This window comes from Osmia bicornis, chromosome 4, assembly GCF_907164935.1.
Source record: "Osmia bicornis bicornis chromosome 4, iOsmBic2.1, whole genome shotgun sequence".
NCBI classification, from domain to species: Eukaryota; Metazoa; Arthropoda; class Insecta; order Hymenoptera; family Megachilidae; genus Osmia; species Osmia bicornis.
Genome location: NC_060219.1, coordinates 2,020,261 through 2,047,271, shown reverse-complemented (window position 1 = coordinate 2,047,271; position 27,011 = coordinate 2,020,261). Strand labels below are relative to the sequence as shown.

At 38.6% G+C, this 27,011-nt stretch overlaps 1 protein-coding gene across 1 annotated transcript; it reads right to left on the bottom strand.

Annotated features, from left to right (window-relative positions):
- Positions 1-4,614: 4,614 nt before the first annotated feature.
- Positions 4,615-25,691, bottom strand: LOC114874743 (homeobox protein MSH-C). The gene is made up of 3 exons (XM_029184323.2): positions 24,870-25,691; positions 10,892-11,120; positions 4,615-5,335 (listed from the first exon to the last, which is right to left on the bottom strand). The coding sequence occupies exons 1-3, from the start codon at positions 25,612-25,614 to the stop codon at positions 5,095-5,097; spliced, it is 1,215 nt and encodes a 404-aa protein (XP_029040156.2). The 5' UTR covers positions 25,615-25,691; the 3' UTR covers positions 4,615-5,094.
- Positions 25,692-27,011: the final 1,320 nt, after the last annotated feature.

The following is a 27,011-nucleotide window of genomic DNA, read 5'->3' as shown; positions in this document are numbered from 1 at the left end:
ATGACGATAATTGAAGTCGTAAAAAGTAAGAGACCTGCCAAGAGTGTTGAACAATACTGAAATTAAACGACAAAATAAAACTAAGATCCATGGATTTTGTAGTTAAATCTTTTTTCTAAATAGAACTTATGATAAAAAATGAGTTAAACAAAATACAAATTTTCTGACAAACACTCGACCTATTGCGAATTCATCCGACCAATTCGGATTTATTTTTCATCGAATGCCATCAATTTCCATGAACATGGCTCGTAGTTTTTATTTCAGATCAAATGTCTCTCTCCCTCTGAACGAACGAAAAAAAGTGGCGACCGACTCGGTTTCCGCTAAAGCGCAATCACAATAAATTTGCACAGCTTGCGTAAATATCCGGAGCAGCGCGTACCTCATGATTTTATAAACGTGTATCGCGTCGGTCCCGGCTATGTGCGTGTACCTTGTATGCTTGTTATGATCTACGCACGATGTCTACCGAAAAAAAACCGAGCTTCCATCATGTGTTATAAAAATTTCATATTTCGCGAGTGAATATCAAAGCGTTCAAATTTGGCGCGCGTTAATCTCGAGAGATTAATGTTTATTGGAATTGTGCACCGTGTTATACATCAATCGAAGCGTATTTTTATCCCCTACAAAAAAGTATTACGGTACTTGGGTCGAAAATTGATTAGTTCAAAAGATATCTTAGAGAGTCTCGATGTCTCTCCCTGTCTCTCTCTGAGATATCTTTTCAAATAATCAATTTTCGACCCAAGTACCTTAATACTTTTTGTAGAGAATAACAAAAAGTACAAAAAGAAAGTACAACATTCCCAAAAAAATGTTACAACTATAATTTACCCCAGTTGCATAAGACACCCTGTATATGTAGATCAATGCGTTGAAGGTTCTTTTTATATCAGAATATAGAAATCTTCGTTAATTGTTTTATCCATATTTCTCCTTACTAATTTATTCCACATATTGCTTATTACCACATTGATTGTCACGGTAATTATTGATAAGCGATGCGACATGCGATCGTCAATGTTAATTACATTTTCTATTCTCATTAATACGTGAATTGTTCTTATAAATATATTTTAAAAGTGAATATTTAATTTGTACGATTTTTCCTTTCTACAGAGTAAATGTGTATAAGCGGGGTTTGAGGGTGATTTTTGAGCGTAGATGGAACACAGTGAGGGAAATTATTGTTGAGCATCGTATCGTTCCACCAGACTGAAGCTAATATTGGATTACTTTTTAATTTGGTCCACCCCAATAATTTTCTCTGAAAAATACACCCCTGCGCGTTTGTGTGTTCCTCCTTGCATGATCTCTAAGATTAAATTAAATTCCGTGTGCCTTTTATATTCTGCATAGAATATAGACGATTCAAAAAAAGGCTAAATTCTTGAAAAATGTATTTTTTCAGGGGTGAAATCTTAAACAAACAATATTGCAATGAAAAAGGATTCTCACTCATAAAATGAAAAATGTTGGCATAAAGAATTCTATGTTTGTTCACGCTCTGCAATATCGTGTAAGTATACTAGATATCTTTACGAGAATGAGAAAGGGCAGTTCGCGTGCCATGTGCGCGTGATCGTACATTAATTCGAAGGGTGTGTACGTGGACCAAGGAAGGGGAACAATGAGCAGTAAACGACGATAATAATTTGCATAATTCCATGGCTGTGAAGAATAATTTTCTCGCGACACGATCTATTAAATTATGCGGTGATTCAATGGTAAAATACTATTTGTACTTATCATTGAACATAACGATTGATCGCCTATTTTGAGTTAATAAGGATACGATAATTAACTGTTTAATTCAAGTGTTTTTGGTCTATGAATGTGTTTTACATGCGGCATTGATGGTTCAATCTTGGGTCATTGGATCTAATAATAAGACGCGTTAGAAATTCAGTAGTACAAGTCAACGAACGGTGAGTCGCATGTTTTACGGTTCTTCTAGTTTAGAACTGTAATTATTTTAAGAAAGAAATAGTTCTCTTACTATCAAATAACAAAATTGTATATAAGATAGAAAAATGTTAGGTTAAAGGCAAGCTTAAAAATCGACGATTTTCTATTATATTGTCCTTAACAACGTCTCTGAAAAGGGACTTTGTGGAACCGCGTAATTGGACAGCGGCGATTACGTTGAAAACTAGAAAAACCACAGAAATATCTTTGCGGGCATGATTACAGGGCGCTTGAAATACAATCATCAGAGTTTTGGACGACAGAGTGAACGCCGACCGGAAACGATTCACTTTCGATTTCCTACGTCGAAAGTTAACAGGAACCTAAAATCTATCCTAACTTTTGCCAAATCTCTAATAATCTTTTTAACCCTCTATCTAGAATTTGGAAATTATTATCAGAAAGTTTGTCCAAGGGTCGCGAGTTTAATTGTCACCGTAATAATTATATTAATATTTTCTAGGATAGAATCTTTAGAATCACCGATTCTAAGAAAAAGAAAAATATAAAATAAATTTTCCAATCTATCAAAGTTTAATAAATAATTTCTTGATAATTCATCGGGAAGATTGTTTAACTTGTCGAAGAACTTACGGTCTTTCTTTTGACGGGTGTTTGTCCTCGCATAATTGGGCGGAACGGAGCGGCGCGCCGCGTCTTCTCTGCAATTATAGGCTGTAAAGGTGGCCACATCCGGCACAAGGAGCTTCTAGGTGAAGCGGGATAATTCGCTGCGAAAAGACAACTATTAGGACAGGATCCAGAGAAAGGGAGACAGGTAACTACGTGTGTCTTTGCCGGACGTAGTTAAGGGAGAGCGATATAAAAGTGAAGAAGAAGAAGAAAAATGAAAAGATTGCCCTTTAAGGACATGTCTATATGTTGGTACCTTATAAGCGCCACACAGCGAGCTAAAATTTCTAAGAAACAAAGTCAAAATTTAATTTTTTCTATTGCTTACTTGAAGCTGAAATATTTGAGGCGTTAAATTGTAGGAAAATTTTAGGAAAATGTTATCGTCTAAGAAAAATATTTGCAAAACTGCTGATATGATTTTAAGGGCTATAAAAATATTACAAACGAAAAATAAAAAATTTCCATAAAGTGTTCCTTCGTACGTGGTCATATAAATTTATTCTGTGCGATACAATTGGAAAAATATATACAGTGTACCTTACAAAATCCGTCACAGGAAGAATGAAATTATCAGCGGAAGCAGTAGCTCCAAAATTCCAATGGTTCAGCAGGGTAATCTGCGAAAGCAGCCTATTTATTTCGACAATCTTGACGATTCTTACTTTACATCGACGTTAGGATGGTGCCTAAACAACGAAATGAAAATTTTAACAAAAATCTCTCTTACTATATGTTAAATCAATTAACAAATAAATAGTATCTAACGTGACAAACGTTAGTTTTGTAAATGCCTGTGAATTCGTAAGGTTCTTACGATTAATGTACAATGGTTGGACAAAATAATAAAAATATTTATTATGAATTAATATGATATTTGTCAGAAAAATACATTTTTTCTCAGATGAATGTTCAAAATGAAACTTTGAAAATTTTCATTATGATTATACTGTTACCAAATAAGTAGAATTTTAATAGCAAACTTGATAAAGAATGTTTCTAATTACTTCGTCCACTCTCTGTACATTCACGCTCGTGCCAATTAAATCACTTTTTTTTTTCTTAATATGCACCTCCGCTTCTTCATATATACAACGTTACACGTACTTACATAACATCACATCGTTTGCTAATAATTAACAACTACTGCTGTCTCTTAGCTTAATACTTATCTAATTAAGCGATTTAACACTTTGACTGTTAACATTAAAATCCCGTTGGATAATAATTTTACCTTCGATGAACCTGATTCATAATCTTTTATAGTCCTTTTTATTGAAATCAATGAAAATGATAGTAAAAGTGTTAAGACGCTCTAACGACGACGAATCTTAAATGATAGCGGTACACTTATTTATGTATATTCATCGCGATAATATACCCTTAATTATGCTTGAAGATTCTTAAGAAATTAATATGTACAGAGTATAGAAACGTATGCGTGTGTCCGTGTGTATATGTTTTCATATAGCGTGTGCTTAATACTTCAAATAAAACGCTGATATCGTACACTATATCTTAATATGTATATCTTTAATTACACCTATCGCGCTACTATTTATACACAGATATGTTGTATCTCTGGATTAAACTGTAACAGCTGCTGGAGATTCTTTCACCTTCGAACTTTTGAATGCTGGATCAACTTTGATCCATACCTACAGAATATACACAAGAACCAAGACATCCAAATTTTGTAACAGAAGATTTTCATATTTTGAAAAAATAATAAATTAGAAAATTGTTGAATGAAAACTCATAACTTGTAAAATCATAACTTAAAATCACAATTTGTTTCTGGTTCGAATGAAGAATTTCAAAAGATTTAAATCTGTCTGAATTTCATTTTGTCCGTCCACACCTTTCCTCCAGCCCTTTAACTTCGATTCGTTGTCCCTCCGCCAATCGTGTCTATTTGACGAGGGTAAATTCTTCGAGCGAGTGACCTTACGGGGATCGGTCAAAGAGCTCTCAGGAATAATTTAACTTTCTTTTTAACTCTCTATCAGTTCTCTCGGTTCGTTAATTAAGTACGTCGATAAAATTGGCCCGTCTTGACATGATACGTTGATATTTAGCCTGGAAATAGCGCAATTAAGACGACCCCTTGATCCTCCTTCGAGATCCTTTCGCACTGTCAATAATGTCCTATTATGTGTAATAATTAGCTCTCGTGAAAAATTCTTCGAACACACCTTGATTACGCTAATAACTTCCTATTAAGAATATATTGTCGTTGAAATTGCGATGATAATCAGAATTGTCGTTCACGCTTTTAATTAATCTTGACGGAGATAAGTGAAACGGAGCGTTGAATTTCAGTCGAAAGAATTTTTAAAATTACGAAATTAAATATCGCGATACCTTAAATATAATTTCACCTTAGAATCATCGAAGTTTCTCCTCAGAGGATCACTGACGTACAGAAAGGAGCAACCTCAATTTGCTCGATAAAAGTCTTTCAATTAGAGTGGAAGGTATCAAGGTTCAGCAAATTGGTTCGGTTAAAGGTTGAGGCGGACCGTAAGGCGACGTCCATTGACCTACGGGATGCGTAAGAGCTGTAGGTGGTTGCTGTCTATCCAAACTGGCCACTGTGCTTCCTGGTGGATGGTTAGCTACCGTTGCTGGATGATAAGCTACTTTTCCAAGGGCTTCGGCTTGCAGGGACAGCATCAACCGATTCGCTGCTTGTCTTTCAGCCTCCCTTTCTTCGGCGGTTTGTCTCCTGAAACAAACAGGAGACTGAAAATGATAGAATGTTTATTTTTTTCCTTTAGCAAAGTTAAAATTCTACTAGGAAAGTTAATTAATCATCGCCTCTGATATTAATTCTATCAGTGTACAATTGAAATGAGGGTAAATGTCTACAATTAGGGCCCCAACGAGCAATCAATTGAAAAGAGGTAAATTCTATGTATTTTTGCCCCTCGGATCCAAAACTGTTGATAAAATTTGGGGGTTGTTTGTATTTTTTAAGATACATAGGTTAGGTTAGGTTAGTAGAAAAAATATAATTTACCTTACGGCAAAAACTTGATTAATCAACAATAGTCTCCTTGAAAAGAATAACTTCAAAGTGTGAATTTAAACGAAGTGTTAAAAGTGGTACGAGGCTAGTCAATTCTAATCTTGATATCACGACGATTGCGTTCTCCACGCTGTGCATTCTATGAACAGGAATTAAAACTGAGCAAGGAGACTATTGGTGATTGGTCAACAATACGCGCTTTAAAAGTATTATCTACCCTACAAAGTCATTAACTTTTGAAAATAACGAATTTTTGTCAAAATTTACCACAATATCTTAGTAAATACAAGCGATCCCCAAATTTTATCAATAGTTTTGGATACGGGGGGGGCAAAAATACATAGAATTTACCTCTTTTCAATTGATTTCTCGTTGGGGCTCTAATTGTAGACATTTACCGAAATGAGAGATTTTGATCAAGGTATAAGGTGTTGTAAACAATTTCTAGCCAGTCATGATTTTAAATTTTTAATAAAATCCGTGAAATGTTAGATAGAATATTTTATCTAAGAAAAGCTATCGACGTTACCAACGAGTCAGCCATTTTGTGGTTCCCTAATAGACTTTGTGCTAGAAAACAGACACCCTTGAGCTACCCCTTAGCGCTCCGCCACCGACGAATCGAATTAACTTTATTACGTTTCTCTTCTGTTTTCCGCCCCAACAACCGCTACTCTTCCAAACCCCCCCCCCCTCGCTCGCTTTCCTTCATCCTCTCGGCATTTTGCTATTTGATCAAACTGATATCTCATAGATAGAATATACACTCGAATGTAACTTAAATTCCTTAACTTTACATTAGCTTTGCATAATTAGAATTTTCGAGTATTTTATATTGGGAGGTATGGGTGAACGGTACAATAAATAATATTTTGTAATTATAAATTGAACGGACGAAAATTCCTTCGCCAAGAGGATGAAACCGAAAAGTTCTTCGGTCAGAAAGGCGCCAGGTTGGATAACAGGGCCAATCAGCGAGTCGCTTTCTATACGAGCCACGAAACACCGTCGTTCCATTAGAGTTAATCTCCAGTGGTCGGTAATTAAACGGTTTCGTTGTACCTTTGTTTATCTCCGCGAGAAGCTGTTCCCATCCTCTCCTTCTATCTTCGAGGGATTTCTTAAGAAGAAGGCACGTTGCCCCCTCGGTAGCCCGTGTATCATGGAAACGAGTCGGTTCAATCGGGACACAACTCGATCGGTTGTTGCACGATTAACGACTAGAACAGCCGCCGATGTCGAGCAAAGATTTCAGATAAACCCGACTGCAATCAACCACTCGTTTATTTGTCCCTTCGTTATACCGCTCCTTGGGTAATTGTAAGAAACTCGCGGACACTTATCTGCTTGCTGGATTTTGCGGCCGATTTATGGATTTCAATGAAAATACAAATATTTTAACCATTTTTACCATAAAAATCTTTATCGTGACCCAAACTAAAATTAAGTTAAAATTGGGACTTTCTCCATGGTCCGTCGTTCGAAAATTAAACTCTGTTTTGTTAAATATTCCCAATAAAAAAAATAATAATAAATTGCTCCGTTTGTAATTATTATAATGACAATTTTTTCTGATTGATCGATCAATCAATTGCCAATACATTTCAAAGTAAGTTGAATCGAATTGCTTTTGCAAATTGACATTTCCATAGGAATAATATAAACCGAGTGTAATTTGTACGAGAGATCTGTAATTTAGAATCTGTAAATGTTAATTACATGTATCGTTATAATTTCTGGAAACTGGTTCCTTTACGCAACGCGTGTGGAGTTGTAAAGACCGGTGGCACTCAGCCAGCGTGTCTCCTCACGAATTACACCGAGGATCAGAAAGTACCTCGTTAATCGGATTTTTTTCCTTTCGTTCTCGGACTCGGGCCAGCCTACCTGGACTTCCTGTAATTTTCTCGGCCCGATATCAGTTTCACGTTTCACCGATACCTTTGTCTCGTCAAAATCTCCACACGAAACCGCAAGAGAAAAGAAAGAAGAAATTCAAGAGAAATTTTCTTTTCTTTAACGATCATTACAACACGATATTTTATCAATTCGCCGGGTGTATAAATCCGGATCTTCAAATAATTCTATTTATCTAATTTTGGAAGACCTACGGTGGTTACGCCATTGTATCAGTGACAGCAGTGCCTACACCAGTGCGAGTAATTAACGCGGTTACCAATTAATAATTGAGGCCGCGTGCCGATTACATTTTGCACAGCCACCCCTGTCGCTGTGGCCGGCATAACAGTATTCCCTGGCAACCTGGGACGCATTACTCTTATCGTTATGACCCTATCGTTAACTATAACTTTTCCTTAACACTTCGCCAACCTGTGCATTATAAACTTGATTTTATCCAAACAACCAAGCAGCGATCTAATCGATTCTTTCTACGATTTGCATTGCAAAAAACCAAGACAAGAGGCCGGTTAGGTTGGCTCGTGTTTGACCGGTTAGCAGGGTGATACAACATCGGGAAGGATGAATGTTTAACGAGGCGAATCGGTGGGGTCGAAACGATCCGAATCGCGGATTCGAGGGTTTGACACTTTAAAAGCGGTGGCAAGAAGCTCGAGGAGCAGAGCGGATTCGGCTGATAGTCGGGAGGAGGGGCAGGAGGAGGTGAAGTGTTCGCAGTCAAAGCAGGGGTGGATGAGGGAGCACGAACGGGGAGGATAGGGCTGCATTATGTACGGGACAGGGCTAAGCTGTTAGGTATCTGAATTATTTAGGCCAAGTTATCTCATCTCTGCCTACAGTCATCTCGTTACTTTAAACGCAGCTGCTCGCCGGACCGCACTGCTGCGGATGCGTCGATCCTTCGGACGCGATTCACTTTTTTTTTCTATCGTGTTTGTTGATTTAAAGTTGGGAAAAGATTTTAAGATGTAGGGAGATTATAAATTAACTTGGGAAAACGTGCTCGAATTAGCCCAAATATGATGGCCTATTAGATTATGGCATACTACAATAAATGAACAATTTTGAAATATATAAAGTCTAATAAAAGAATATTGATGAAGCGTTTATATAGACATTTTAATTACAACCTTAAGCTATTTTTTAATACTTTTTTGTCATCAAATTATTTGCTGTAAGTAACTGTCAGCCATTTTCTGTTTAGAATATTAACGAATGATTTAAATAATTATCTTCAGAAAATTTCAAGCTTTAAATTCAGGTACCATAAGTGTTATTTTATTATACTTTTAAGTCATGAAATTATGTCAGACTGATGTGTTACGAAGGTCTCTTTCAATTCCAACAGCAAATTATTTACATTTTTCCCGAGAACAACAATTCGTTCAGTGTTTTATGAATAATAGTCGAATAGTTTTCTGGAAACGCAGTTCCGTTATATCTCGCATTGTTCCAAGAGGCGCGGCAATAAACAGGCAAATAGGTAAAAACGAGGAATGTAAAACGCTTCTAACAATAAGAACGAGAACGGAAGAGAATGCCTTTAGAAGGTTCGTAAACGATCTAATAAGAGATCGATAACAGGACTCGGAGCAAAAATCTTCGATGCCGTTGTATCGGAATCTCTGATTTCTTATATTCTACTGAAACCTTATATTTGTTTGTAGAATGTTAAATTTCTTTTGAAAAAAAGAAAGAAGAGACGTTAATTAAAAAGCAGATATAATTTGTATCTTAAACTATAGTTACTCCTTGTTGAAACCGTGACGGTTACAATTATTGTAGTTCTTCTGCAAGTACCTACGAAGGTGATAAAGGAAGTTGAAATTTTACAAGTCTTTTTATTACGTAGTCGCTGTCATCGGTTGAGAAGCGAGCGTGAAATTCGATTTAGTCGCCGACGACATGCGTTATCTGTCTCAATGCGTTGAGAAATGGTAACGGTGTGACAGTTACATTAGTCTCGGTGTTCCATCGAATTAAATTTACATCGAAACGACAAACGGATCATAATTAATCTCTACATATGAAACCGTATGTAAAACGAGCATCCAATGAACGGAGGAACCTAAGCTAAAGGTAGGAGACCGCGTTTCAGAAACTCATCTTATTCTGTTGAATAAGATATCATTACCTTCTCGTTGATAACGTTAATTGAATTTATCGATTAATAATGAACTATCTGGGATATTTGGAAAATTTTTCGATGATCACACTACAAATTGAGAAATTTTTCTAAAATACTGGGCCGTTTCTAAAATAATGAAAAATAAATAAAAATTCAGTGACTAGTGTAATACGTAATTATTCTTTGGGTCTGCCGTTCCTAGCCGATGTGGCACTTACCGCAATAATAGGGCCACTTTTACGACTTGCTACTCAAATCGAGACGTATCTACTGAAAATCGGGAAATTTGAAAACGTCATATTTTGAAAACCAATTAAAATCGAGTGTATATATTCAAGCTTAATAAACTAGTCTTGAAATGCACTATCACATGATCTGAAAAAAAAAAATATAGTTCCACTTAAAAAACAAAACATGACCATTATATCTCTTAAATTAATAATGCAAAAAAATTTTCACTTCTGCCAAAACATAGTTCCCATTTTACCGTACAATTTCTATATCAACAATTTTTTGTATCATTACTAGTTACGGAATAACAGTTCTGTCACACTTGGGCTGGGACACCCTGTATATCAGAAGCAGAAGAACCCTCCTAATCACTAAAACTTAGCCACACCACCTTAAACAATACCAGCAATTGATAAGGTTATTAGTTTCACTGAAAATAGCTTTGAAAAGTAAAGGGTTTAAACAGTTTCTTTGGTTTAAACTATTCCCCAGTTGGAAAGTAGTCATCCTTCCTATCCTGATACTTCCCGGAACGGTCTACGGACGCTTTTAGAAACTCTCCTAAAGGAAGGAACTATTAGACGAGTTGCACCCCAAAGCGAATGCCTGTGGGCTCGTCTCGCCGCGTAGACGCCCCTGGTATCAGGTACCCGCGCCAGGAACGGGCCCGGTTTTATCTAAATGACGTGTTTTCGTCCTCCCTTATCTTGAAGAGACTCCAATACAGTCGACTTTCAATGCGTCCACAGATACAGGACCCGCTGCTGACCTGCTATTAACATTCCTGGACGCGGTTTCCATCTCGCGTTTTCCTTCGACAATCCAGTCGAACGCTGTGTGCCGCGTCACGTTCGAGTGTTGCCCACTGAGCACGCGATACAGCGTGAACGACAGTAATTCCTTCTTTCGCGTTAATTAAAATTGTCTTCTCTATTGAAAGTCGTACGGTAGTAATACATTTGTCAGGGACTCACCTCCATTTCGTTCGTCTGTTCTGAAACCAGGTTTTCACTTGGGCATCCGTCATCTTCAACGACTTCGCCAAGGCTGCTCTTTCAGCCGACGCTAAGTATTTCTGTTTGTGGAAACGTTTCTCCAGCTCAGCGATCTGCAGCCTCGTGAAGCTGGTCCTCGGCTTCTTTCTCTTCGGTGGTGTCCTGTTTTGGTAAGGATGACCGATCCTCCTTGGGAATGCTCCAGCTACTGTAAAAATAAAAAGAAAAGAATATTAACACTAGAACTACTAAAGGGGTCAAAATGACTGCTTTCCAGTTTCTTATTTTAAATTATAAATTTTATCGAGGTATATTTGCTGGAATGTACGTTGGCTATTTAATTTTCTGTATTATTTTCAACTTAGAAATTAGTGTGCATTAAACGTCGGTAGTTCTAGTGTTAATAACGTTAAGAAAATTCATCAAACTCCTTGTTAATTTTTCATTCTACTGTAATTGTTGCATCTATCGTTCACCCTCGAACGGCGGACCATGGAGAGAGTCGCAATTTTAATTTAATTTTGTATCTCAATTTTGCTCAGCATCTGTGTGCAAGTATTCTACCGCGTGAGGTCGAGTTAGATGGCGAACACCATGGTAAGGGAATATGGTTTACGATAACGTGCAATGGTGGCAGCGACGAAAGCCAACGCTTTGGGAAAACGATTATAAAATCGTAAAAGCGAGGCTTACGAGTTACACGGAACGATTTGCCGTCCGGTGCAAATTGTAACGCGGTCTTTGTAGTCGCCAGAGCAGGTGCATTGCGATTTCAGTGGAAGAGTATTAATAAAATTACCGTTAGCCCGATAACACCGCACCACTTCCATTACCGGACACGCCGCGCAGCTCGGGCGAAATCAAAATGAAGCTTTATCATCCACTTACGCGAAACTAGCCACGTAAATCGCGGCTAAAACTCTCGCTCGAGATTCTGTTATCGAGGCGGACGTTCATCCAGGTTAATTATCTTTACCCTGATGATCAGGGTGAATAGTTTTCAATCTCAAATGGTAAATCTTATTTTCGTCGGTTAATTAATTTAAACCCTTCACCTTCCGATCGAGATACTTTTAAATTAGCAAGAAAATATAAGAATCATTCCATACATCGTTTCGTGCAATTTCATATTACACGTATGGAAATTTAGTACAGTGGTACCTTGGTATACGTCTGCTTTAGGATACGTCCAATTCGGAATGCGTCCTGTGTAGACGTGACAAATTTTGCTCGGTATACGACATCAATTTTTTGTGTGAATTTTGCGTTATTTTTAAATAATTATCTCAAAGGAAAAATTAAATTAATAATCATATAGGGAATTGATGTATTATTGATTGATCATACAAGTAAGGATGTCATATAACAAATTATAACCGAAAAACAGGAGGCAATAAAATTTATTCCATTTGGTTTGTTAAATTAGAATTTATCATTAGGTTACATTTATATTTTACAAATTAATTGTGTTAAATAAACTAGTGAATATTTTTTATAAACTTCTAGGAAATCGTTTAAATGCTGTTCATGACATAAACAGTGTTTAAATTATTTTACAACCCCATTAATGTAGGTATAATATCAATAGGAGTTGTTTTTTTTACATGAGAACGGATTAATCATTTTTACATTACTTCTTATGGGAAAGGTTGGTTTGGTATACGTCCTATTTGGTATAAGTCCAAACATCAGGAACGGATTAAGGTCGTATACCGAGGTACCACTGTATCTGCCAATTTATCGCTACTTCTAATAATAATAATCAACCATATACGATATTTCGTGTTTTACACCTTTCACGATGTACGCAGCCGCACAGATAAAATCACGTTTGAAACACGCCTGTGAGATTTCGTTGAGATACAGCAACTTGTCTGTTAAAATGTTTAGATGCACGCGATTCTTTCGTTAATAGGTGTTGGATGTTAATTAGATTTCGTCAGGTAATTAAAAATGGAAATTAAATTAACCAGAGGTGTTAATTGTGTGTTAAAATTCATCATAAATATCGTTTAGAAAAATTGGAAATTAAATATTTTCCAGATAAAATTGGACATTCAATTTGTAACAACAACTTCATAGAATTCGAGGTTTACATTGTTTCATTCAAGTTTATAGATTACAATCGAAACAGAAGAAAAATCATTGGTACTTTAGAGAAAGGTATCTCTATCAGAATTGAGAAAAATGGCGAGCAACATTACCATTTCCAATCTCGTGTAACCGTGTTTATCACATTCTTCATTCTCATTACCGCATAGCCGCGTATCATGTATCGTGGCATTAAATCTACGGCTATGCATATCGCGTTAAATGTACTTTCTGTTATTCATGCGCTATTACTACGACGGGTAAATGCTTAATGATGTCGATAGTCACGCTTCACAGGGGATAAAATACGGGAAACGATAAAACGTTTCACCGCGTGCATCGAAGTTTAGTTAATGAGAACAAATTACCTTAAAAAAGTGAACCGAGTGGTGCATTATAATTCAACGATTGAACACGCTTTCAATTCGTTGACGAATGTAATACAAAGTATTTTTTTTTATCATCTTCGAATGATTCAGTTATTCATTGAACCGGCTTTAATGTTCGTTAATTATAAATTATCATTAAATCAAAGTCGTGATGATAATTTGATTAATTTTACGAGACGTATACGGCGTTAAATAAATTTATTCGCAGGATTATTTCATTCACAATTTCTGCACGGTGGATGATATTTATAGAGAAAAGGGCGGAGTATCGGTAAAGGACAGGGTTGTGAATGGGGGAAAGAGGGATGGATAATGGAACAATATCCAGCCGATGGCCGTTTCACCCTTTAACGATGATTCCTCGGTTTCGAGGAAACTGCGAGAGAGCGCAGTTACGTGTCAAATTTAATTTCACGGGAAATTTTCCGCGCCCCGCCATTTTCCACCACCACCACCATGAGATCATTATCGTACTCATCATTAATTTCGATGAAGCGAAGCTTCCGGCACTGATGTTCATAGCCTGTTACCGTAAAATTTAAACGCATACTAAAGGATCATGAAAATTGTTGATTTTCAAAATATAATTTTGCAAAGAAAAATCATTAGTTAGTTCAATGTTTTGAGAGTGGTTGCATTCCCCATAATCAGAAAAGGTTAATTGCAAGAAATTACCTAAGCTCTGTTATCATACGAAAGAGAATCACATCGTAAGAGATCGAAGGAGGGAATAAAAGCGAGGTAAATTTCCGCTAATCGAGGCGGGTGGAGAACGTAACAGACGAGGGATAATAAGCAACTTCTCAAGTTCATTTCTCGAAACCTAATTCCAAGCATCTATGGGAAAGCAAAGAGAACGATTCTCGTGGAAGGACGAACAGCCCTCGTTCCTTTTCAGACTTTTGCTCAACCATGTAACTGCTCATTGGCCTCTCACATTCTAATTCAGCGACAGACACGGGCTTCCTTGCGTCATCACGCTTATTAGGACGAGTCATTAGACTCCGTTACGTTATCAGGCTGTACTGGCACTGTTTGCCGTCTCTCTTGTAATTCATTCGTAATTACTTTCGCAGAACAGCCGGACGCACGCACGCCACCCAACGATCCTGGCTCTCCCTGATACGTGATTTCGAATTTACGAATGATCGGAAAGTTAGATCACCTAATCGCCTCGTTATGATAACTGCTATCTGCTGCTCTAACGAAACGCTGCAAATTATCGGGGCTGATGATGGAAACAGCTTCTTTTCACGTTTAATCAGGCCGGCATACCGTAGTATTACTGGCACGAGGTTGTTGCATATTATAAGTAGTAGAGCTGTGCGAGTACTCAATTTATTCGAATATTCGAGTTTTGAGTAAAACAATGATTAGTCGGTCGAGCCGAGCCGAGCGCTTGAATTTGCCGAATTACTCGAAATCGACGAACTGTTTGAAACAAAAGCGAGCTACTCGAAAAAATCGAAAATTTATCTTCAAGTAAATCGAAGTTTTACGAGGGCTCGAATATTCGAGTAGTTCGATTTTTTCGAGTAGCTCGCTTTTGTTTCAAACAGTTCGTCGATTTCGAGTAATTCGGCAAATTCAAGCGCTCGACTTGGCTCGAACAATCGAAGCGAGTTCAGCTCGGGTTGTAAATTACGAGTACTCGCACACCTCTAATAAGTAGACTCAAACATAAATATGCGTTTTCACCGTACATGCCTAAATAATAATAAAAAAAAAATGGCCAAAATGGTAAATGTAGATGCCCTCTTCTTAAAAAAAAAAAGAAATTCTCTAAATTTGATTCCTAACTTGTTACAGTATTAAAAAAAAAAAAGGAAAAATGAAGAACTGTTCGTGCCCGGTGACGATATCCGGCGAGTTCTGCTCTTTTTCATGGCGGTCAGAATATCACGTCTCGGTGTCGTTAGCGTGTCTAACAACAGTCTGTCCGTTAAAAGTTATCCGATAGCGAGTTCGCCTTGGGAAGGTTGTTACCGCACAATTTTGGTTAAAATACCACGGCGACGAGTGTTTGCGGTCGAAGTATTTACCCTGACGACGTAACCTTACGACAGCGGCGCGCCGTAACCTGGTAACGTTTCAAAGCCTCTAAAAAGGCAACGGTGATCTTAAGCGACGACTAGAGGCCATTACGGGGAACGATGAAAAAATATGTATACATATATGTATATATCCGCGGGTACGGGTGGAATAAAAATATGAGAAGACACGCGAGAAGGGGTGGTCAGGAGGGGTGAACGTAACTTTAATCGTAAACTCGACGGTTTATGGAGGAGCGTAAAACGTCCGTAAAATACGACTTCGAAGTGCAGGCAAATTAGAACTAATTGTCGGCTGAATTTCTTACACCTTGCTGTAATGGGTCGCGCGTTTTCCATTTTCTTTTCTTAAGACTGTTGAATCTGCCTAAAATCGAACCCCTTGGGGGATAAATTTTTATTTTCACTATAGTAGACCACTTATTCTAAAAAATTCTATTATGCGCAAAACCATCAAACTGTTAAAATGATTGAGAAAATGTACCATTATATTATAAATGTCTACCTCTGTTTCACAACGTTCCTCGTTTGAACCTTCTATTTCCAACAGTAAGTATATCCTTAAAAGGTACATTTACAAAAGTGTTGGAAGCGTGAGGAGGCGTAGTCACAGAAGGGTCCAAGTTAAGAGAGTAAATGGATGGTGGTTGGGTAGGGAGGCAGGAGAATGTCTTTAAAATGTAATCAGGACAGATCGACGGATCAGTGGTGAATAAAACAAAGGGGAACCGTTGGCGGAACCGTAATGGGAGACGGTAGGAATTCGCAGCTCTTTCGAGCTTGCCCGATGAACGACAAAGACCAGCAAGAGTTTCCAAGATAAAATGCCAGGGGATTTGTATCTGCATGCAGATAGAACGAGGGTTGGACGGAACGGCAGTCTGAGGGGTGGCCATAAAAACAAGATGGCGCACCGTCGTGCCGCAAAATGGCCGGCATAAATAAAAAGCGGCGAGGCGCGCGCGCGAACACGCGGTGAACGCCTTGATACCCGGTGCTAAACTTTTCTTCGAAACATCCTACGTTCTTTTCAATTTCTATCAACCGATCGGATAATTTATTTCTTAATGCTTCATCGTGAAACATTTTTAAGTTTTATGTAGTGAGTTTTCTTTATATTACATTCTTTCTGTAACTATTAGAAAAAACTTGATTTTAATTTTTTACACTTTTTTTAATAATATAAAATTTTCTCACGTGATTTAAGAGAATCTAGTTTTGTATATATAAGGTGGTGCGAAAGTAACGAAAGATTTTGAAAGAAGACAAGACAAGATTGTGGTTTCATCCTCGATGACCCAGTGAGCTTGAGAGCGTAACCTTTGCCCGTGCACCATCAGCCACGAATGACTCAAGTTTGAATCATTCGATGATGCAATCGGCAAGCGGTGACACTGGGGCTAGAGAAAGTCATTATTTTACCGAGCACGTTCTGCTCGGTAATAGAGTTTGCGGCCTTCAAAGTAAATTGTTTTCTGTGCACCATGGATTCCTCGCTGCAGCCGCCGTCGCTGCGAGACGGATTTCAAGTCGAATTACGTTTGAACTTTGCATTCGTTCAATCTTTTAGCGATGATTTATAACGTGAATTGTTGAGACCAAAGCAAGGATAAGTATTAAAATGGACCACTAATTAAGTGATAGAGTAGAACAACCCCTCTTTCTGCGCATCCACTTAATCCTCACTGATGATATTCAGGAAAATTACACGATTAATCCTTTGTGACTCACAAGGGAATGTTCAAAAGTGGATGGTAGAGTTGCTCGTCCAGACTATGTTTATTCGAAATAGCATGAAACGAGGAGTTTATGGTGCAATTTTTGGGTACCATTTTTGGGTTCATATTTTTAAGTGCAAATGATTAAAAAACATAAGAAATCGAAATATGAAGTGAAAATTAAGTGTAGAAGTGACAAAGGCATGAATTTGAGATGATTAGATGATTAGATGATCAGATGGTGTGATGCAATTTGCACTCGTGTGATCATTTGCATTTAAAAATATGAAAATTTCAAAGTCCCATAACTTTTGAACCCGTAGCCAATGGCACCCAAAAATTGCACCATAAACTCCTCGTTTCATGCTATTTCGAATAAACATAGTCTGGACGAGCAACTCTACCATCCACTTTTGAACATTCCCTAGTCAGTATTTTTCAAAGTGTCCTATAATTCTCTTCAACAATATATGCTACCAATATGATCATGGAAAAGGGCATAAGCAATTTTACAAATGTATCGACGATATTCCTGTCGCATCGAATGCGGAGGAACTCTCGAACTGACAGCGAAGGAGATTGAAACGTATCCGTCAAACTCGATCACATCCGTTACCGAGACGGAAATATACAATCCTGCCGGAACAATGGCTGGCCGTGTATCATGCGGTACCCTGGGAATCCACTTTGGACGTGCAATTTCCACCGTAATGCTATACATAGTCCGAATCTTTACGAGCTACCGTGAATTATAAAAAGGTTATCATATTCTCGGATCGACCTGTGTGCCGATACAACGTGGTTATCGCAGGCGTGTAATTGAACACAGCTGCGAAATGAATTCGTGGAAAACGTATCCCCTGTTGTAGGAAATTACCTTTTAACCACCCTTCCCGATGTATAGCTCGAAGATTATTCCGTGTTGCAAATCGAAACGTTCGCGAGAATTGTTTTCTGTTGCAAAGTGAAATCGAACGGGTTACTGGCTCTAATTAAAGTCTTTCGAAGAACACCATTGCAGGCTACGAAAGCACAGGGATAACTGCGCTGCTGTTACGGTAATGGGAGTGCTGGTACTTTGTTAGTACTTAACTTAGGAAAATGAAAACTAAACGTTTCCAGGAATGTAAACGTTTTCGATGCCAAGTCCAATAAAGGAAATTACTCGAGGACGGTTGTAACAGCGAGAAAATGTTAAGGGTCTTTAAGATTAATTTCCACCTTTCGAGGAATGTTAAAGAAACGGGTTAGCCGGAACAAGAAACATCCCTAGGATGGTTGTCTATAAATTTGCTACTAAAGTACTAGGCCGCCATCCGCTTCGTGGATGACATACTGGAGCGAAGCGATTGATTTGCAGTAAAAGTAACTTTAACAGAGTTGGGACACAATATAGCAATTGAAAGTAGAAAACCCGTATTTTAATTCACGTAACACGAATTCAAAGCTCGTGCAAAAGCGTAATTCGGATTTCTCTCATAGACTTAACATGGATATCGGTTTCTGCGACCATTTCTCAAGAACAACCGATCTCTGATTTTATCTATATAAATAAAAATTAAATACTGTTCGTTGGTAAGCGCATCACTTGAGAACGGCTGGACCGATTTGGCTAATTTTTTTTTTAAATGATCGTGATAGTCCGAATAAGGTTTGTAGGGAAAGAAAAATTGGAAAAGTAGCCCGGAAAAATGGAAAATTCGGGAAAAATTGAGTGTTTTTTTCTATGGGATTTTTGTATGAACTAAAGACCATAACTTACTATTCGAACGATGGAAATGCGTAATTCTTTTTTTTCTCATTTTTACTTTGTTTACACATTTCCAATAGCTTTTCACAAATTCACAAAACGATCACAAACAAATTTATTGAAATTTGAACAGGCCAATGTCTGTCGGATCAGCTAGTTTTATATAATCACTCACAGTGACCACTGTGATCGACTTGCAAAGAATGGTCAAAACTGATAATCTAGATTTTGAGTTAAAAAGTCACAAAAATCCCGATCAGTTGTTTAATAGAGGAGCTTTGCTATTCTCTCCTCATTCTCGCTTTCACCCTGTTCATGATCACTATCATTCCCCTCTGTCCCTTTCCAAATTTTGCTCCAATAATACTTATTGTTAGTTAAAGCTAAAGAAAAATAAAAGAATCAACGAGGAATATCAGAAGATCATAAGAGAAGTGTTCGGTAGTTCTTAAGCAACAAAGTGCTAAGTAAAGATCCAATGAATTTGTTTCCTGGTTCCCAAAGGAAAATTAGTAAGGTAGCTGGGAGAAAGTTAAAAAATTCTCCGTTACGTTCGATCGAAGGATGAAGAAAAAAAAAAAAAAGAAAGATAGTAGACTACGAAGTACCGATCATTTCTCAAACTCCTATAACTTGATATAAACCACCCCTCGACCTAACGTACGAACCATGGTGGTACGAGGTGAACCAGCGGTGTCTTACATTATCGATATTACGAGGCGTCGATAAAAAATCACATAAAATTAAGCAAGCCCCCACGTGCTCGCGATAAAACTTCATGCCATAAGTATTTTTGCACCTAAAGAGCCTAGTATAATTTTTCTATATATTTATTATTAAATTAACTTGGTGTGATATTTCATTCCCCATAACCTTTGTTAAGATATATGTACATATATATTAGAGAGTAAGTTTGAATAATGCAAAAGATTCTCTTTCAAAATGAAACTCGCTTTACTTAGCGCGAAATTATTTTAATTAGAAGCTTTCTTCGTTAAAGCAAGCAAGAAATGACAGAAACGTCATGTAACTAGAGTACAATAAATTTTTAGAATATATTTATATCATTCTTGGTGCTAAAAGCACGACAAAATCTTTTATACTCAAAACATTGATGTATTATGGAACTGGTACATTTTTGTAGCAAAAGTACCAGCAGAATGATTTTAAAATTCATCTAAATTACAGAAACAATTCCCAAACCCTACATATTACGCAAACATCTCGCAGAATTGAGTCGAACACGCTCAAACACCAACGTATCAAAAAAAAAAGAGAACAACAGTTAGACTATTAAATCGCTCCTATGGGAATTGTTAAAGGCGCAAGAAGGAAAGGTGAATCAAATCTGCGTACATCATTGATCGGCTGCGTGTATACACGAATTACCTATACGTTATGACGGCTAACAGGATCAGGGTCTAGTGAAATTTACTCTGACATTCGCGAAGACCTACCCGCAAATCCCTCGATTTCTCCAGGGACATGGAAAAAATCGCGAATGATACGTTGGAAACCGATGCAAGCCAAAGTATCGTCATCCCGCTAGTTATATCCGGTCAAAAGATACTCTGCTATGCTTTTCGAACACCCTAGGACGAGTTTCAGCTGATTTTTCAGCGAAGAGTTTGCTTAGAGTAGTCGGCTTGAGGAAGCGTCTAAACGGTTCCATCTGGAATGGAAACTTGAAGCAAGGTGAATGGCTCGCCACGCTAATTGTCTGCAGCAAAATTAAACTGAAGTCACGTTAATTATGTAACACTCCGGTCTGCGAGGCAGGCAATGTGCGGCTGGTACCTGGAGATACGGGGTGATGATGGACGAGCATAGCGGACCTTAGCAGGGGCTGCCAAGCTCGAGCAGTGAAATCCCTAACTCAACGCTAACTCGATCAGTCAACGCCCACCGTGGCGTTGCCCGGCACTAATCTGCCTCCAGATTAATTACTACGTAATACCGGTTTGAATAATTATCGTTTCTAGGGCAACCCGAACATCCTGACTTTACCTTGCACACCTGACACCCTTATTCTATTTAGCGGTTTTATCAGTTGAACAGGTTGCACCCTCGCTTCTTAACAAACTAAGGAGACCAAAAGCAACTAGATTAAATTCTTGTAGTTAATTAAAATTAAAATTTTTATCTAAAAACCATAGAGAATAGTTTTTCGGCAAAGGGCTAGAATCCCAATTACCTGGTCCAACGATATCATTTCGGTTGAAACGGGATGAAAATCACGAAATAAAAAGAAAAGAGGGAACAGGCGTGTGAAGAAATAATTCGTCCTTCGACCACGAAGATCAATCCTCACTGTGGGAGTTCCGATTCGGTAGCCGAGTGTATCTGACGGCGTAGCTACCGGTACAGTTCCTTCGAAAATTAAAAAACGACCTGATCCGCGGAATATACAGGTACAACGAATCGTGTATACACAGAAGGTGGCGAGGATTTCATCGAAGGAGCATGGGGTTCGAGACGGCTGCAACGGGCAGAGAGATTCTGGTTTTCAGCTTTCGGTCACGCGATGCCTTTTTTCTCTGTTCCCGGTACCCGGTTATCTTCAGCCTCGGGCGGTAAACCTCTACTTTTCGTCCATTTTTCTACTCTCTTTTACCACGACGCGACGCCCTTCTTAGACGCGATTTATTTCCTTCCGATCAACCGCTGTCGCGATACCAATCAGCGACACTTAACATTCGAATCTGTTCTCGAAATGGATATGAAATGAAATGGACGTGTCTGCTTTGGTGTCGTGAATGCATCGTTTAACCAATCACGGCACGGCTTAAGTGCAATCGGTTCCGAGAAGCAAGAAATCGAAAGCGAGTTATGACCGGATGGAAAGTTCCGACTTGTTGATTTCATGAAGAATGTGTCGAGTATAGCTCTTTAACTTGTTTATGGTTTCTATATTAAATTCAATTAATCATCACACCTAACTTTTATGATAGTAATAGAAAATTTATTAATTGATCAATAATATTATTAGTAATTAATATCACGATGTGTCTTGATATTTTTCACTGTGACATTCAACGTGTTAATAAACTTAAGACAAATTTTTACGTCCATTCAGGTGGCAGTGATTCACCCTACGTGTCATTGAATCTCAAACACGGTTCGCTCTTTTTGCTCGCAAGACTCAAATTGTTGTACCATTTATGGGCACAAGTTGGGCATCGCCAAAGGTCCGCTCGCACCTGACATGCCTTGAAACATCCGCTTTCAAAACTCGCGAGAAACATGCGATTTATCTTTTGTCAGTCACATACTTATGCGTGTTATTTTAATTGCCTGCGATTTAATCTCAATCTTACCCTTTACGAACAGAGTAATTTTAAATTTAGCTTTGACTGGACCAGCACACGTTGCATTCATATATGATTCGGTTTCTACTCTAAAAGGTTCACCTTACACGCTACCGCCCGGAGGGTCGAAGAGTCTTTGGCTTACAATTAGAGAAATCATCCTCTGTCAAATCGGCAAGATTGTTTCTCTGAACGTAAATTGCCCTCTAACCACCGAACTGTTCGCCGGTTCCGTATAATCCTGGTCAAGTTTTATAGAACAACTTTTACGATAATTGGTCGAGAAAGATTTTAGACGGCTGAAATTTTCCCCTTCGCCCTGAACCGAAATGTAGAATTAAGGGCTGAAATGTCAAGAGCGAGGTGCCGAGCCGCGTTTAACTTGCTCCTCGACGATGATAGCTTTTTTGTAACTGTTACGTGAAAAATTAGGGGATTGTGTCTTTTTAAATTAGTCTAGGAAATAAAGAGAAAGATCGTGGGAAAACAATATAAGCGACAGTTTTAACCACTTCCGTTAGTTCTCGCCGGTTTCAAGTTGAAATATTAAACGATCAAATACTATTATTATTTTAATATGTACTAATCAAAATATTCGTTCACACGAGGGTATTATTTACCTATACTTAGTTTTTTGGATAAGCGAAAAGTGTTGGCATAATAGATACGAAAAATCTCGAGGTGAAACCTTTTCCCCCTGCATCGCCATTTTCCTTACTGTGAAACCTACCGCGCTTCGTACTGTACACCAAAAATAAAAATAGAATAGCCCAAGCTTTTAAAATGAGAAAGACTGAAAGTATTCAGCTACCGCGTACATCGCTATCAAGCAAACCGAGTCGAATTAACTAACGCGTCTCGTTAGCGGAAACGTGGGTTAGATAAAAGGGAACGGTTCATTGCTCGGGACTGGTTCCGAAGCTCGTCACTTTTTAGCAAAGCCATGGACAGTTATCCGCACGAAAAAGCGAGAAACACACACAGGACGAGGGTTTATCGAGCGGGTTCGGAGGAACGTGAAGACTTCAACTTGTCTGCACGCCATTAAAATGTCATACCGGCGACCGACCGTGCACACACACACCTATCGCACACACGTGCACGTGTTTTCGACGGATTCGGTTCTAGCTGATCGTGACGACGGCAAGACTGAATAATTTCCTGGCTATTCATAATTAACATCTAACAAGTACTATACGCCTGACTATCGTCCTTGCATAGACATACAGTCACACATGCTTAACGTTTTCACTACTAAGGATGAATTTGTCTCAACTTTTCGAACGAAAGTTCTTGAACGAAAAATTCTTGCTGAAATATTTATTTTTAACCGTTCTCAATTTAACACCCGGGAGGTTTGAGTTTGGAAGGTGATTTCATCCTTTAAATTTGTGTCATCACAGCTGAAACAAAGTACATATCTATTATTTTTAGCTGTTCTGTAAGCCTATAGTGACATTCGTGACACCTCCTTGTCAGACACCTCTGTTCTTCAATCGTTCCCTATTTTCCAATTTTCTATAAAAAGAGTTACTATTAGTGTATAAGAAATTTATACACAGAATAGAAATCACTCTCTAAAATAGAAATTTTGATATTATTTTCACGATTGTCTTCAAAAATAAATATTTCTGCTGTCGTTAAAGCATAAATGAAGTACACTACACGTGCTTTTTCTTTGCACGATGACAGTAGGAATCACAAGCATTAAAATCTCCATTATTCACAATCTGCGATCATGGAGCATTAAAACGTAGACCGCAATTTACTCGGAACAATGTCATTTTACATCAAGGTATGCGTAACCGGAGAATAATAATAGAATTGTTATAATCAGAAAATGTGGTTGATGAATAAGAATCAAGGTCTATGTAAATTGACATTTTTTGTGTTCGAACGATGGCAGCATAAATTAAACATGAAATTAAAGAAAAAAAGATGTAAATTGCACAACAATAATAGTATACACACAGAAAATTAAATGATTAACGATTTAATTAATGATTTTAACACTCGATTTCATGACAACGTTTAATCTTGTCTGGCGTATGAGAATGTGTTTTAATTTGAATGTTTAATTAATTAAAAATGTTTCGAATAAATTACAAAATTTATAAGTTTGTTTTCGTCGTTTAAATAAATTTACCTCTTAATTGACACGAAGCGATACTAGTAGAGTGCAAAATAAGAAAAATGAAATTGGCTATCCTTAAACACGTCTACACGCTAATTAACGATGAAAACAAATGTTGAACAGCTGATAAGGAAAGTTGCTCCTTTTCCTACGCGTAATTACCCTCTTCTAAGTACACGTATTTTATCATAAAAGTGTTAAGTATTTAGAAAAATCATTTAAGCAAACATGTAAATCCCTATAGATCCTGACAAATAATTACCATTTCCATATTTTTATATATTTCAGTTTTTATCATTTAAATGTAGTTTCTTTAGATTATTCAAAAACAAGTTTTCTAACTGATTACTGATAGCAAACAAGAAAATCTTTCTATAATAAAAGCATTCTGTATGAACCGATCTAATAAATCATTTCAACGCATCATCACAATAAATAATAACCCCTACAGGATACCCGATCCCATCGGGGAGGTTAAATCTCCGACGACGCGTCGGTGTCCCATGATTCTTTTACCTGCCAGTCTGTCCTTCAGGTGCGGGTGTCCCTGGAGCGGATGTGCGGCAAGGTTTGCCAACAAGCTCGCCCTATGAAGACCCGCCGCTGCCGCTTGCTGTTGGCTATGTTGAAGAGCTTGTAAACTCCAAGGTGGTATCAAGGCCTGTGCGGGCAGAGCACCCGTTGGTGTCCCATTAGCACCGGGTGGTCGGTGGGCAGGGACCCTGATTACGCCTCCGCCGGTGTATATCAGTCCGGATCCGGTTGGGAAAAGTCTGAACGGCGCCAACAGATCCGCCGTGCTTGTACAGTGAACCGACGACGAGGAATTTGTCTGAGTTTCGGCGGTACTTCCGGTGTCGTCATCATCCTTCTCGGAGAGTTTCTCTTCAATTTCGTGACCCCACGATCTTCTGCCATCGTCCAAATTCATCGACGAGCCAACATTATTGTTGCTCTCCTCCCACGTCCATTTTCTTTCTTTATCACTGTCCAAGTCCTCCGAGGAGGGGCTCTTCCGGTTCTGAGACCTATTGTCACCCAACAGACGACTTATACTGAACGGATGACTCCTCGGCGATTCATTCTGCAACGTTCTCGAACTGGTCTGACTCGGAGGAGGGGAATTCGAGCACTCCGAGTGCTCCTGCGGTAAACGACGATTGTCGTGAGTATAGTTACGCGGACTACAACTTCCGGAGTCCGAGTCGTCCACGTTGATCTCCTCCGTCGCATCCGCGTCGCTGTCACCGTGAACTGACATACTGTCCTTCCAATTAATTCTAATTATTTCTGATTCTTTCAAGATCGTTGTTTTTTTATTGTTCACCGAAAGTCGCTTCGAATGCTCATCCTGCGCCTCTCTCCTTCTCTGATAATCACTGATGAATTCTTAATAAGAAACTTCTATTTATGCAAGAAGATTTATGGAAGTTTGTCTTAAGTGTATTCATCCAACATTTGACCCATTGTATACTCCGATCCATCTGACGGCCATATTGCTGTCGTACCGTTCCAGTGTCCTCTATGGAGAGATTACCGATAAACAAAATTCCACGATCGTCCTTCCAAAAATCTCACTGATATAACACCGATAAATTCCTCTGGTGTTCATCCATGGGCACACAAGTTCACATTCGTCGTGGATACACTATCGTTTGCGAGTCACTGTTCACTTCTGATGCCAAATTATCAAACAAGTATACATAAACTATATAATGTTCCTGGAGGATCAGTCGTAAAATTAAATCCCGCAATTGATATTGTAGCGTTGGGTTAAGATCAGTCGTTCGATGGAACGATTGTTCCGATTTGAAAAATGACGCTGGACACGCGGAAGGATGACGCGAACGGTTCACGTGGTATTGTAATTGGAAAAAGGGCAGCGTTTCCCGTACGGAACTGGATCCGTGGTGTGTTGAAACGTGAATCCAGGTCGTTCGCGACGAGAGAGACGGGACGTTTGTGAGGGAACCAGAGAAACCGGATGGTTCATCCCTACCCACGATACTGCGACGACTCGAGCAGGGACCCGGCGTCCCGACGTACGGTATCGCCTACCACGACGCCTCTGACCAATCGTTGCCCACCTGGATCCGCCTACCAGCGCGCCGATTGGCGAACGTTAAATTGATACCTATTTAACATTTGAGCAGAATGTTGCAGGCGATCGCCTTTTTCTCCTATATTATTTATTGCCCGATCGTCGTGCCTCCTTTTTTCGCTTCCGCTCCTCTTCCGTCTCATCCTCTTTCATCTTACAAAAGCTTCCTCCTTCTTCAACTGTGCAACTCGATGTCCTCGTTTCGCTGCAGAAACGTGCCGCATCGAGTTGAAGAAGCGGAGGGACTTAATTACGACGAATATCCTTTTACCCTCCCTTCTCTCCCCCCCTTCCATCTTGAGTCGCCTCCTCTTTCTCTATCCCCTTCTCGCATCCTAGTCTACCTCCTATTGTCCCTCTCCTGTTCTCCAGCCTTCTTACGGTAGAGTTCCTTCTTGTACCTTGCCTTTTATCGCGCTTCTGCGATGGAGTTCCTGTCTCTCTTCTGCATAGTCTTCGGGAATATTGAGCAAAAGGCCAGACGATTTGCCTTTCTCGTTTAGGATGACGAATGAGAAATCTAGCGATGGGCATTCGATACTTTCTATTGCAATTTT

What these genes read in the sequence shown, in the direction of transcription:
- LOC114874743 (XM_029184323.2), bottom strand. Translation starts at nt 25,614, where the DNA reads ATGTCAGTTCACGGTGACAGCGACGCGGATGCGACGGAGGAGATCAAC. An exon ending in CCTGAAGGACAGACTGGCAG is followed by an intron (nt 11,121 to 24,869) that starts GTAAAAGAATCA and finishes TTATTTTTACAG; the next exon opens with TAGCTGGAGCATTCCCAAGG. An exon ending in AACAGACGAACGAAATGGAG is followed by an intron (nt 5,336 to 10,891) that starts GTGAGTCCCTGA and finishes TGTTTGTTTCAG; the next exon opens with GAGACAAACCGCCGAAGAAA.